Source organism: Eptatretus burgeri, chromosome 14, assembly GCF_056783735.1.
Source record: "Eptatretus burgeri isolate ZD-2024b chromosome 14, Ebu_testis_v1, whole genome shotgun sequence".
In the NCBI taxonomy this organism is placed as follows: Eukaryota; Metazoa; Chordata; class Myxini; order Myxiniformes; family Myxinidae; genus Eptatretus; species Eptatretus burgeri.
In genome coordinates, this window is record NC_140974.1 from 55847316 (window position 1) to 55860578 (window position 13263).

The following is a 13263-nucleotide window of genomic DNA, read 5'->3' on the forward strand; positions in this document are numbered from 1 at the left end:
AGAGAAAGAGAGAGAGAAAGAGAGAGAGAAAGAGAGAGAGAAAGAGAGAAAGAGAGAGAGAAAGAGAGAGAGAAAGAGAGAAAGAGAGAGAGAAAGAGAGAGAGAGAAAGAGAGAGAGAAAGAGAAAGAGAGAGAGAGAGAGAGAGAGAGAGAGAGAGAGAGAGAGAGAGAGAGAGAGAGAGAGAGAGAGAGAGAGAGAGAGAAAGAGAGAAAGAGAGAAAGAGAGAAAGAGAGAAAGAGAGAAAGAGAGAAAGAGAGAAAGAGAGAAAGAGAGAAAGAGAGAAAGAGAGAAAGAGAGAAAGAGAGAAAGAGAGAAAGAGAGAAAGAGAGAAAGAGAGAAAGAGAGAAAGAGAGAAAGAGAGAAAGAGAGAAAGAGAGAAAGAGAGAAAGAGAGAAAGAGAGAAAGAGAGAAAGAGAGAAAGAGAGAAAGAGAGAGAGAGAGAGAGAGAGAAAGAGAGAAAGAGAGAAAGAGGGAAAGAGGGAAAGAGGGAAAGAGGGAAAGAGAGAAAGAGAGAAAGAGAGAAAGAGAGAAAGAGAGAAAGAGAGAAAGAGAGAGAGAGAGAGAGAGAGAGAGAGAGAGAGAGAGAGAGAGAGAGAGAGAGAGAGAGAGAGAGAGAGAGAGAGAGAGAGAGAGAGAGAGAGAGAGAGAGAGAGAGAGAGAGAGATATGAGGGTAGGGGTGTTAGCAGAGAGACTATGTTATGTTTTATGAACAACACACACACACTGACATTTTTTTTACTATAGATGTAGCATTAACGGATCAACTAACGTCGAGCTCGATGCGGCAGGAGGTTAAAATCCCGCGATGTTCCGAAGGGCTTAATCTCCTGTGGGGGCATTCTGAATTATGGTGGAAAACACGCGCACGGATGATGAGGACAAACACGAGAAACTTAGCTCTTTTTAAAACCAACATGTTTATTCCCGATCAGGGGGTTGACTCAGCCTGTCATCCTTCCGAGGTCGGCGAAATGAGTACCAGTGTAATGGACCGGTGTATACCCCAGTTAAAATAGGTGTACCATATCCCTGTGTCGTAAGAGGCGACCAGGGTTGCGTCAGGAAGGGCATCCGGCGTAAAACATGTGCCAAATCACTATGCAGATCATATGGATGATCCGCTGTGGTGACCCCGAACGGGAGAAGAAGAAAAAGAAAAAAAAAGAAAAAAAAAAAGAAAAAGAAGAAGAAGAAGAATAAGAAGAAGAAGAAGAAGAAGTGTTTATTCCCGATCCATAAGCAAAAAAAAAACAGTGATCGCGAGGAACTGATGGTGGGTTAGGATGGGAAGGAAAGTACAGGAGAAATTAATCAATAATTATCTCCAATATGAATAAAACCAATGGCACCACACACCAGATTTAATCACAGACGGGAAAGGGACAAAAAATGGGGGACTCAGTTCCGGTGGTAGTGGGGGGAAGGATGGGAGCAGGGCAGCCACGAGCAGGTGATGAGGACTGAGGAGGGACAAGGAGGACAATGGGCAGGACGATGAGGAGACTGGCAGAATGACGAATGGACACAGGGTGACGAAAACAGGCACAGGCAGGCAGGCGGGACGACGTCCTCTCCTCACAATCCAATGTCCTCACATTTTGTTCTCCTCAGAACCTTTTTCTCAAACGCCTTCTCCTCTCCTCAGCAGTCTTTTTCTCCTCAGACTTTACGAACTCCCCGTCGTGGTCTCCATTTTCCTCTGACAAACCGCTCTCTTTTACCCCAACCGCCCGATCAGGCTCCTCCCTCTGCTCCTCCAAGGCAATCCATATCTCTGCCTCTCGGGAGGCATTCGTCGCTCCACCCCTCTCTTCCTCTCTTGCCAAGTCTCCCGGTGCCCACCAGTAGAGGTTTACATAGAGGTTATATGCACAATTTCCTCAACCATCATCCCAAATTAATTATAACCATCCTCCACCCCCTGTATAGAGCACATTCAAATTAGGCTAGTCCTAGTCATACGAAAAAAAATACACAGAAAGACAGACGACCGACCGTAATAAACATTGACCTGTCGCATATCCACTTCCTATTTAGATCACGCTTTCTGTGAATCGAGTTAATGGCACGAAGAGCTAAATATTCCACTACTTCAACGAGGTAATGACTACATATGTAATGACGATGTCACAATTTACCTTTTTGCTTTGAAAAATGGGAATAAAGGTAGAGGAGGGTGTTATGTGTTGTTGAAGACTTTGGGTGGTGATGTGATTTGAAGACGGATGTCAATCTTACTGCCACCATGTTGGTGCTCACTGCTTTGTGAAGGTAAAGATGCCCTCAGGTATCCATATCCTAAGTTGGTGATGTATGTACAAGTTCTATAACACAAGATGTATGTATCATCAAGATGGATGTATTATTAGTTGGTGATGTATATAGAAGACGGGCGGCTGTGACGGGTCGTGAGGTTATTTGAAGGCATGGAGTGGGGATAGGATTGATGCCTTTGGGTTGAGAGGGGGTAGGTGAAGCTTTGGTTTTGGGAGGTGGACGTTGAGGACTTGGGGTTTGTGAGAGAGGTGTTTGGGGTGGGGGAGTTGAGGACACATACAATGGGAAGTACTTTGACAGTGCGTACTTTAAAATTACATTGAATAAGAGTAAGATTCAGATAGATAGAGATGGATTCATTGTGAATGGAGAGCCCTGAACAACATTTAGGTGTTGAAATGAAATGAGTGCCATGGTTTAAAATATCCATAGCCATTCCTTCAAAGGTCGCAAAACTTTCGAAACAGATTCAGTGAGGGTGCTGACTGCATTTGGGTAAAAGCTGTCGTGCAAGCGATTACATTTGGTCTTGATGGTATGATTACGTTTACCATGTCGTGCGCTGGATGGAATTCATCTTGTATGATAGCTTTCACTCTTTTGGCTACTCGACTGGAATACATGCTCTCCTCGATTTCTACGTAATGCATAATTCATTGAGATGAATTGTGCATTACGGAGAAATAATTTTTCCAAATGAACCTTTTTATTCATAACTGATAACTATCGAGATCAAACGAAACACTGTTAAAGTTGAATGAGGTTACACATCAGAAATACCTGTACAAAACAAAATTCACTGGTTGCAAAAGTATTCAGCCCATTAGATCAGTACTTGGTGGAAGTAAAGTGCCTAATTTGCAGCAATGACTGCTATGAGTGTTTTAGGGTAGGTCTCTACTAGCTTTACACAGTGAGATGGTGAAATCCTTGGCCATTATTCATGTGAAAATTGCTCTAGTTCTGCCAAGTTTGATGGGGATCGTCAATGGACTGTAATCTTCAAATCTCGCCATAAATGTTCAATTGGGTTCAAATTAGGACTTTGACTTTTTGCTCTTTACTTTTAGTCCATTCACAAAAACTCAAGAACATTTATTTTCTCCTTATTCAGCCACTCTCGTGTGGCTTTAGCTTTGTGCTTCGGATCATTGTCCTGCTAAAATGTGAATCTCCGACCCAGTTTCAGATTCATGGCTGACTCAAGATGACTGACTCAAGGGGGTTTTCATCAAGGATTCTCTTGTGCTTTGCACCGTCCATTGTCCCATCTATCCTGACAAGCTTGTCAGTCCCTGCTGAAGAAATGCAGCCCCATAATATGATGCTACCCATTTCATGCTTGACATTAGGGATGGTGTTGACTGGGTGATGTACAGTGTTAGGCTTGCACCACATGGAATGCTTTAAATTTAGACCAAAAAGTTCAATTTTTGTCTCGTATGACCAGAAAATTTTTCTCCACATGCCTGGAGTGTCATTAAGATGCTTTTTCACAAACTCCATACGAGCTTTTAGATGTGTCTTTTTCAGCAATGGCTTCTTTTTTGCTACCTGTCCATGGAGGCAAACTTTGTGAAGGGAACAGGATATTATTGATTAATGAACACTGACCCCCCCCCCCCCCATTTCAGACATAGAGCCCTGCAGATCTTTCAGTCATTGTTGGATTTACAGTGACATCCTGAACCAGTTTCCTACTGAGTTTGAATGGGCGACCTGATCTGGGTGGAGTCTGGGTGGTATGATACATCTTCCTCTTCTTAATGAAAGATTTCACCGTACTCAAAGGGATAATGCGTGATTGAAATCTTCGTATAACCCTCTCCTGAATGGAGCTTCTCCACCATTTTATGTCTGAAATATTTGGAAATCTCCTTGGTCTTCATGCTTGCCTTGTTGGTTGGCCAAGTGAATTGCAACTTAAAACTCCTCAGATAAATGGGTGAGCTTAATTTATAAGTAAAACCACTGATTACATACAGGTGAAACCTATTTCACTTATTTTGTAACCTTTCAAACTAATAATTTAATTTACTCCTGAAGTGATTTAGGGTTAATTAGGCAAAGGGTTTGAATACTTAAGCAAACAAAAAATCATCTGATTTTCACCGTTAATCTAACTCTCTGTTCTTCGTTGCATGGTCCCTGGTGGCCTAAACCATGGCCCCTGCTGTGCAGCTGATAATACACAAATGTGAAAACACCCCCATCATAATCCACCATAAATGCTATCAAAATGACCCAATGGTTTCAAATGAGTGTTCCGATGCGAAGCAGAAAAGTAACATCACAACCAGAGTAAATGGCATCATACAAACAATTATGCTTGCAGCCCAGTAAACCACAACGAAGAAGAGGATGTGGGGGCGGGGCCTAATAGCAGCCATGACGGAGACCTGCAGGCGGTGTGGCGGCTCTCACACTAATCAGGCTAGTGGCCAAATGAGGTTTTGGGTGGCATTCCCCTACCCAAGGTAGAACAAGTCACAACCTATTTTTTCTTGAAGAGGGATGTTTGGGGAGTTAGAAAATCATGGTTGTGAACTTGAGATCATTGCATAACATTTTGAAAATCACGTTTACATATGTACCACTGCAGACTGCAAAAATGGATTTAATTGCCACAGATTTTGGCTCATATATTTGTTAGTACTGGTGCTACAAACACAAATTTGGTACCAAAATGTGAGGAATGATGACATATATCTGTAAAAACCATTTGTGATGTAACAAAGGCTTTTTTGTGACCTACAGGCAAAAATAGTGGAATTTTACTCAACAAATCAGCTTCGGGTTTACCAATAAATATCAACGAAACAATTAATTTCTTCATAAGTATTTGAGTTGTATTACTACATATTACATCAAAATAACCCTCTATCATTCTCCTTTTTAGAAATATAACTCATAAAGATAAATCAGTTGAATTAATAGAGTTATTACCGAAACCATATGTCACCCACCCCCCCTTAAAGTAACCGACATTGATTAATTTATAATACATGTATATGCATTAACCAAACAATAATGATTTTAAATCCAGTTGCAGAAAATCAATTTTGAGCTTGATTGCCTTTTTCTAAAACTACTGATATATATACTTATCTTTAATTATTTCATTTCAGATGCTTGTGCTGACAATTGATCTGCAATTATGGATCTGGAACCACCTGTTGTGAAGCGTCGTAAAATTGACACTGACCACTGCATCATATGCTTTAAACTCCTCAACCCTAAAAGGAAGAAGTTGTAAAGAGAACCCAACATTTAATGGTTTGAGTGCAATCTTCAAAGCAAGTCAAATCAGAAAAGATGACGTTTATGAAAGTATCTGGCCTTTGCAACAAGACTTATTGAGTCTTGATTTGAAAGTATCATTCCACAAATCATGTCGGGCCAAGTATACCAACAAGTCAAATATCTCCACATCCAACCCCAGTGAGAGTGACCAGCAACCATGCACGTCTGCGGCAACAGAACACACAAGAATCAGCAGAAATGAAACAGCTGGGTTTGACATCAGGACTAACTGCTTCATTTGTGGAAAATCCAACACTTCCAGAAACAAGCTTACAGCAGTATCTACAGGAACTGGACAGTCCACCAGAGAAAAAGTTCTGGCAGCAGCTGACAAAAGACAAGACGATAAAATACACATGCGCATGCTTGCCTTTCCAGATTTGTTCACCTATGATGCCAAGTACCACAGGTTATGCTATTCACACTATATTTCAGAAAGGAACATCACTGCTGCAATTCGTAAATCAGGAGAGGAAACAATCGGCACATTACATGATGAAGCTTTTGATGAACTGAAATGTTATCTGGAACAAAGTGTGTTCTCCAAAACTAAGACAGTGACAACCCTCGTTCATCTGAAAGATGAATACGTTGGATATTTGGTTTCACTGGGTACCACGAATGCAGAACAGTATAAAACTTGGAAGCTGAAGGAGCGATTAACTAAATATTATGGTGACCAAATAGTCTGTGTAACATTTGATGGCCACACTGACATCATATGCTCTTCTTCTGTGACCTTATGTGATGCCCTGAGAAAAGCCACGATTCTGCAGAGCACGACTGATGAACCAGAATATGAAGACATCCCGTCTGATGTACCATCAGCCACAGATAGTGAAATGCATACTTTGCATGCTGCAGCTGGTATCCTGAGGAAGCACATGGCTGATATCGAGCATGTTGGAAATATGTATGCACCTGTCGAGGAAACAGATATTCAGCACTGTGCAGAATTTGTTCCTAATACACTCTACGACTTTATTCAGTGGTGCACCAGTGAGAAATCACACACGAATGTAACCAGCTGTAGTGATGAAGGTGTTATGAAGAACAACCTGAGGACGATCGCCATTTGTCACAGTATAATATCACAGAGCCGTCGAATGTACTCCACAATAACTCTTGGTTTAGCCTTGCAGGTGCATTATGAATTGGGAAGCAAGCATCTCATTGACATGCTTCATGAATTAGGACACTGTGTGTCCTATGATGAGGTGAGACATTTCCTCACGTCTGTGGCTGTTGATCAAACTGCCTCGGAGGATATTTACATCCCCAAAGTTCTTCAAAACCTACGCTGCACCGACGATGACTGTAGGCAGAGAAGAACATGTCATTGTATCTCTGCAGGACTGACCTGCACTGAATTCTGCTCGTGTAGTGCAGACGATTGTCCAAATGTTGATGATTCTGTTGTCTTTGACGACAGCACTGATGAAGAGCGTGACTGAACTTTTAAATGTATTACATGTATTACTTCATGTAATAGATGTACATAAGTTACAATGCATGTTATGAATTCATTATCGTCATATGTGAAATAGCTTATATCAACATGATGTCTATAAAAGTCACTTTCACAATTGTGTCAGAATCTTAAGTCAATTCTTTATGTTGCATATCTGCTTCGGGATTTCTATCGGTCAGCATTAGTGGGGCGACATAGGATTTCAGTTATAGCTATATCATTTCAGTGACAATTATATAATTAGATATATTTTTCAAACGGTAAATAAACTTGGATTATGTTGATGTAACAAGTATGACTGCAAGTCCAATATTTTTGGAGTAATTAATGTTTTTGTTGATATTTATTGGTAAACCCGAAGCCGATTTGTTGAGTAAAATTCCACTATTTTTGCCTGCAGGTCACACAAAAGCCTTTGTTACATCACAAATGGTTTTTACAGATATATATGTCATCATTCCGCACATTTTGGTACCAAATTTGTGTTTGTAGCACCAGTATTAACAAATATATGAGCCAAAATGAGCCAAAATCTGTGGTGATTAAATCCATTTTTGCAATCTGCAGTGGTACATATGTAAACGTGATTTTCAAAATGTTGTGCAATGATCTCAGGTTCACAACCTGATTTTCTAACTCCCCAAACATCCCTCTTCAAGAAAAAAAATAGGTTGTGACTTGTTCTACCGTGGGTAGGTTGTTCTCACAATTTTAGGCCCCTTTTTAATTTGGCCACTAGCCTAAATGTCTTATCCGCAAAAGTAGCCCCCCTCTAAAAAAACTGTTTTGATCACTGATCTAACTTATTCACATTTTATCTGCATTTTTATCACATTTTATCTGCTTTATCGCTTTGGAGTAGTTTGTGAAGACTCTGTATGTTAAGTTTGACTTGAAAAAATCATGAAACAAGCTCAGGTGACATCAAAATGTGAAAACTTTGGAGGGGGTGAATACTTTTGCAGACTATCTTCTTCTTCTTCTTTCGGCTGCTCCCGGAAGGGGTCGCCACAGCGGATCATTCGTATGATCCGCATTGTGATTTGGCACATGTTTTACGCCGGATGCCCTTCCTGACGCAACCCTGGTCGCCTCTTACGACACAGGGATATGGTACATCTATTTTAACCGGGGTATACACCAGCCCAGTACACTGGTACTCATTTCGCCGACCTCGGAAGGATGACAGGCTGAGTCAACCCCCTGGTGTATTAATTCAGTGCCGCAACGGGGCTTGAACTGGGGACCTTTTGGATCCCAAGCCGCTGCCCTCACCACTGTGCCAACACCAGGATACTTTTGCAGACTATATATATATATATATATATATATATATATATATATATATATATATATATATATATATATATATATATATATATATATATATATATATATATATATATATATATATATATATATATATATATATATATATATATATAGAATAAAGTTGGGATTGTACATTAGTAAAAACAAGGCACATCCAACCAAAAAAGTAGCTTGAACTACTCTGATAATTTGGTGTGTGTGTGTGTGTGTGAGAGAGAGATGCATACTTTTTGTGTCTATTGATTATGTACGTCTATTCATGAATTACGCATTATTGGAACTAGCAGATACCCGTCTACGACGGGTATGGGGGACAGGACTGATCACAATACTCGGTTACGGTAGTTTCTTTGGATGTTTTGCGCCACATTCAACAGCTGAGTTCATATTGGTGGCGTGTCTGGGTGCCCATGGTGGCGTTTGAGACCGGTCGCTTTAGATTGTTGGCCTTGACACATAGTGCCGGATGAGTAACACGAACGATTTGACATATTCATCGTTTCTATGTTACCTCCATCAACAGATTAACAACATGGCAGGATAAAAGTCATAAATGCTGAGTTGAACAAACGTCCTGAACTCATGGACTTAGTTAAGTAAAGCACGTCGTCTGTGACCCGGCCGTCGGTTTGCCGCTGAACGCTGCTGATTGTGACGTCATCGATTCCCTCTGAAAATTATATCCATATTCGATTTTTTTGAATCCGCTATCACCTGCATAAATACATGGAACACATAATGTGAAAATTTCGGAAGTATTAACAGAATATGTTCGGAGAAATGTGTGTTAGAAGTTCCAGGCTTATGCCCATTATATTATGATGTACCTTTTAAGCCTTTAGACTGCTGAGACCCCTTCAACCTTTGAAGACCCTTTAAGACCCCCAATACCCTTAAGACTCTGAAGACCCATAAGATCCTGAGGACCCAGATGATCTAAAAGGCCCTGATGACTCAAAAGACGGATAAGACCCTGAGGATCCAAAAGACCCAGATGACCCAAAAGTTCCTGAAGACTCAAAAGATGCAGAAGCCCCACAAGACCCAGAGGCCCCAAAAGTCCCTGAGGAACCAGAAGACCCAAAATACCTTGAGGACCCAAAAGACCCAGATGCCCCAAAATACCCAGAGAACCTAAAAGACCCTTTAAAACTCTCCTATAAATGAATGAGGTGTGTGTGTGTGTGTGTGTGTGTGTGTGTGTGTGTGTGTGTGTGTGTGTGTGTGTGTGTGTGTGTGTGTGTGTGTGTGTGTGTGTGTGTGTGTGTGTGTGTGTGTGTGTGTGTGTGTGTGAAGCTTGTTTTTGTGGAGTTCCACTAGAGCATTCTGATGTGGAGTGTGATGCACCAAAATGATCAACATCACCTCCTGAGTTGATTTGGCTAATTATCAACGAAAAAAAATCCATTGGAATTCCCATGTTTTAAATGCACGCCATGTTAAGGTATATGAAGCAGCTTAATACGTCCTTCTATCATGACATGGCATTCTAATTACAAAATAAATAACAAACCATTGTTAAGATTGCAACAAAGCATATAATAATTAATACTAATAATATTTATAACAATAATAAGAAGAGTAGTATCACGTGGAAAAAAATAATAACGAACATATAATCCCGCGATAGCCCCAAGCACATCTGGGCTTGGTGAAAGGTAAGCTAACATCAAAGCAGTAGAGCAGGTGGGTATGCAACAAAGCTGTGAAGACCAATGAAAATTTGGACCATCAGACCAATGGGCCACTAGATTCTTAAATTAGCAGAGTATATCTCGTTCATATTTTTGGTAGGATGTGAATTCTTCTTTGAATAAAGATGTATATAAATATATATATATATATATATATATATATATATATATATATATATATATATATATATATATATATATATATATATATATATATATACTGTATGTATACACACTCATATTTGTCAAAAACTAAAATACACTATCATATTTATTATTCACCAGATGTCAACTCCAGCCACTTGTTGACCTTGCAGATGGATATGACCTTTTTAAAAGGCAATTCCACCACCTTTGCCATGATAGAATCCATACTGCGAAGTATGTTTCCATTCACAACTGGAAACGATACCTTAACCTTCAAGTCAGCAGAACTAATGACAGGTGAGATGCATTTTAAAGATTTTACCCACAGAATGACTGCACTACATATTCATCTGATTATGACCGTTGTTTAGAGGTCATATTTCTTGAGGAAGGATTTTGGTTTTTTTTTAAAGATTATGACTTTGGTTGTTTTCCCCTGATGGTCCTCAAACTCATGTATCTGCCTGATTCACACAGAATGCACGATTTACCCTCAAGAGTTGAACTGTTCGTGCGGTTCGATGTACACATTTCCTCCAAACGTGTGCTCACTGCACGGCTGTGATTCACCTCTGAACAGTCCCTGTACGTGTGCTTCAATTCAGAACCCAAACGTTACTATGCTCAACTGTGAGCGAACGGTCCATACAACAATGGCTCCGACATTGACAACATACCTCTCAACAATGACAGGTATGAAGTTATAAGTTCAAATCAGTTTGGCTCGGTGAACATGCTCAGTAAAAGAAGAACAGACAAACAAATTTTGAGTAAAATAGTGAAGAATTTGCAGTTGTTTCATTTCGTAGTTCAGGTAATTAGAAACAATTACACTTTTAGCAAGCCATGTAGAGATGAGAAAGAACATTTGGGTGGTCAGTTGTGATCATATCATTTCAAGTAAAACATGATCCATATTTTTATGTGATGGGAGGCATGCAACCCAGCTAAATCATATTAACCATTTCTGATAGTTATAACAACCCCAATAGTTATTTACCAGGTCAGGCCAGATCAGATCTGTGACTTGCTACGGGTATCATGTAAAACTTATAGTAACCTGTTCATGGTCGAGTTTTGGCAACTAAACTGGCTCCCCACCAGGTTTCCCTGTTGTGGAGGTGGTATGGACATGGACACCCAGCAGGGTTAAATACAAAACCTGTCAAAGGGTGGAGGAGCTCCTTGTGAGCCAACGGCCATCCACATCTGGTGCCAACTGTGTCTGCGGACATCCTCCTGCAGTTGGTTACCTTCCCTAGGAGGTTGATGGCAGGATTTGCACTCCGGCCACCACAAAACACTTCACTCCACAAAATACACTAAGTGCTGGGTGTCAGGTCAGGGTGGTGCTGAGGTGTTGTACACCAGACAGCGGTCTCCTCGGGTTAACCTGAGGCGGTCCCCTTGGGTGGGTGCCTGGAATGTCCTATCCCTAAGAGATGGGGATGGGCCAAGGCATCTGCATGGGGGATGGCCAAATGGAGGCCCCTGGAGTACCAGCGGAAAATGGACACACAGTCACAAAAAAATAACACACACACGCACACACACACACACACACACACACACACACACACACACACACACACACACACACACACACACACACACACACACACACACACACACACACACACACACACACACACACACAACCCACAAGGGATTCAAAACTAGGTTTTAATAAAGAGAATCCAAACATTGAACATCGATCGTGTTCAACCTTAAAACTAACATTCCTTTCGTCTTTTAAGTTTAATGTTCAAACTGAGATTGTCAGCAATGACAGTCAATAAACTAGAGGGGGAGCACTCGGTCGAGTGCAAAACCTCTGCTGCCAATACTGCTGGGTCACTTAAGTGAACCTGATATCCTATTCATTGTAGGTCAAAACGGATCAGACTCTACTGAACCACGATTGAATAAACTAAACTAGATCGACGCGCATGTAGAAATGCCAAAAAAAAAAAATAATCGAATTTTTTTTGAAAAAAAAAAAGTTGCAAAATTTCTGTTTTTTTTTCTCTAACAAATTTTTTTTGGGGGGGGGTTGGAAATCACTTAAAACATGTAGAAATGCAAAAAAAAAATTCTAATATTTTTCAAATATAATCGAAATTTTTTTGAAAAAAAGTTGCAAAATTTTCTAAGTTTTTTTTTTTTTGGACCAAGTCCAAAATCTAATGGCATGATCCTTGGACCATACCTAATCCCCCCACCAAGTTTCGTCGAAATCCATCCAGGAGTTTTTCCGTATAGTAATACTATTCACAAACAAACAAACAGACAGGGGTGAAAACAGTAACCTCCATCCATCTTCGATGGCAGAGGTTAAAGATGGATCCAACTTGGTGGTATTGGATCCAAGGGATCAATATTTGTTTTTTTCCACAAAATAGTCTGATCGAAGAGCAAAGTGATGGAGGGTGTAAACTGACAGTATTGCAGTGGGGCAACTTTTGGCCACAATAAGCAAGGGAATTAATGAACAGGAGAGATCAAGCTGCGGCGCATCGTTTGGAAATGTCAAGATCTCTGACCTTGATTTCGCAGATAATGCAGTGATCATTGTGGAGATGCTGGATGTCCTTTTGGGGGTCCTCGAGGTGCTGAATGAGGAGTCAGAGCTGCTGGGATTATGAGTTTTTTGGGGTCAAAACTAAGATTCAGACTTTCAATGACATCTTGGATGCTGCTATTCTGTCTGTACAGGTTTGTGGTGAGGATGTTGAAGTCGCAGAGAGATTCACTTGCCTTGGCAGTGATATTCATGTCTCTGCTGGCTGTGAGCCAGAGGTCAACAGACGTCTGAGTTGGGCCTGGGGAGTCATGGAATCACTGTATCATGGGGTGTGGTGCTGCCGATACCTGTGCGGGAGGACGAAAGTCCGAGTCTTCAGGTCTTTGGTGCTTCGAGTCTTGCTCTATGGATGAGACTTGGACTCTGACCAGGGATCTGAGATAGAGACTTAATTCCTTTGGTACCAGGTCTCTTCAGAGAATCCTTAGCTATTGCTGGTTGGACTTTGTGTTC

General features: G+C 40.8%; 2 protein-coding genes across 3 annotated transcripts in view; both read left to right on the forward strand.

The window, feature by feature from the left end:
* LOC147013248 (adhesion G protein-coupled receptor F3-like) overlaps nucleotides 1-13263 on the forward strand; it is a 156025-nt gene that overhangs the window by 28028 nt on the left and 114734 nt on the right. For both annotated transcript variants that reach the window (XM_085854927.1, XM_085854928.1), the window contains 2 exons: nucleotides 10365-10523; nucleotides 10704-10919. In XM_085854927.1, coding sequence (XP_085711053.1) covers nucleotides 10365-10523; nucleotides 10704-10919 — 375 coding nt within the window. The remainder of the gene's footprint in view (nucleotides 1-10364; nucleotides 10524-10703; nucleotides 10920-13263) is intronic.
* On the forward strand, nucleotides 620-8344 carry LOC147013249 (uncharacterized). The gene has a single exon (XM_085854925.1). The coding sequence runs from the start codon at nucleotides 5939-5941 to the stop codon at nucleotides 7034-7036; it is 1098 nt and encodes a 365-aa protein (XP_085711051.1). The 5' UTR covers nucleotides 620-5938; the 3' UTR covers nucleotides 7037-8344.

What these genes read in the sequence shown, in the direction of transcription:
- LOC147013249 (XM_085854925.1), top strand. Translation starts at nt 5,939, where the DNA reads ATGCGCATGCTTGCCTTTCCAGATTTGTTCACCTATGATGCCAAGTAC.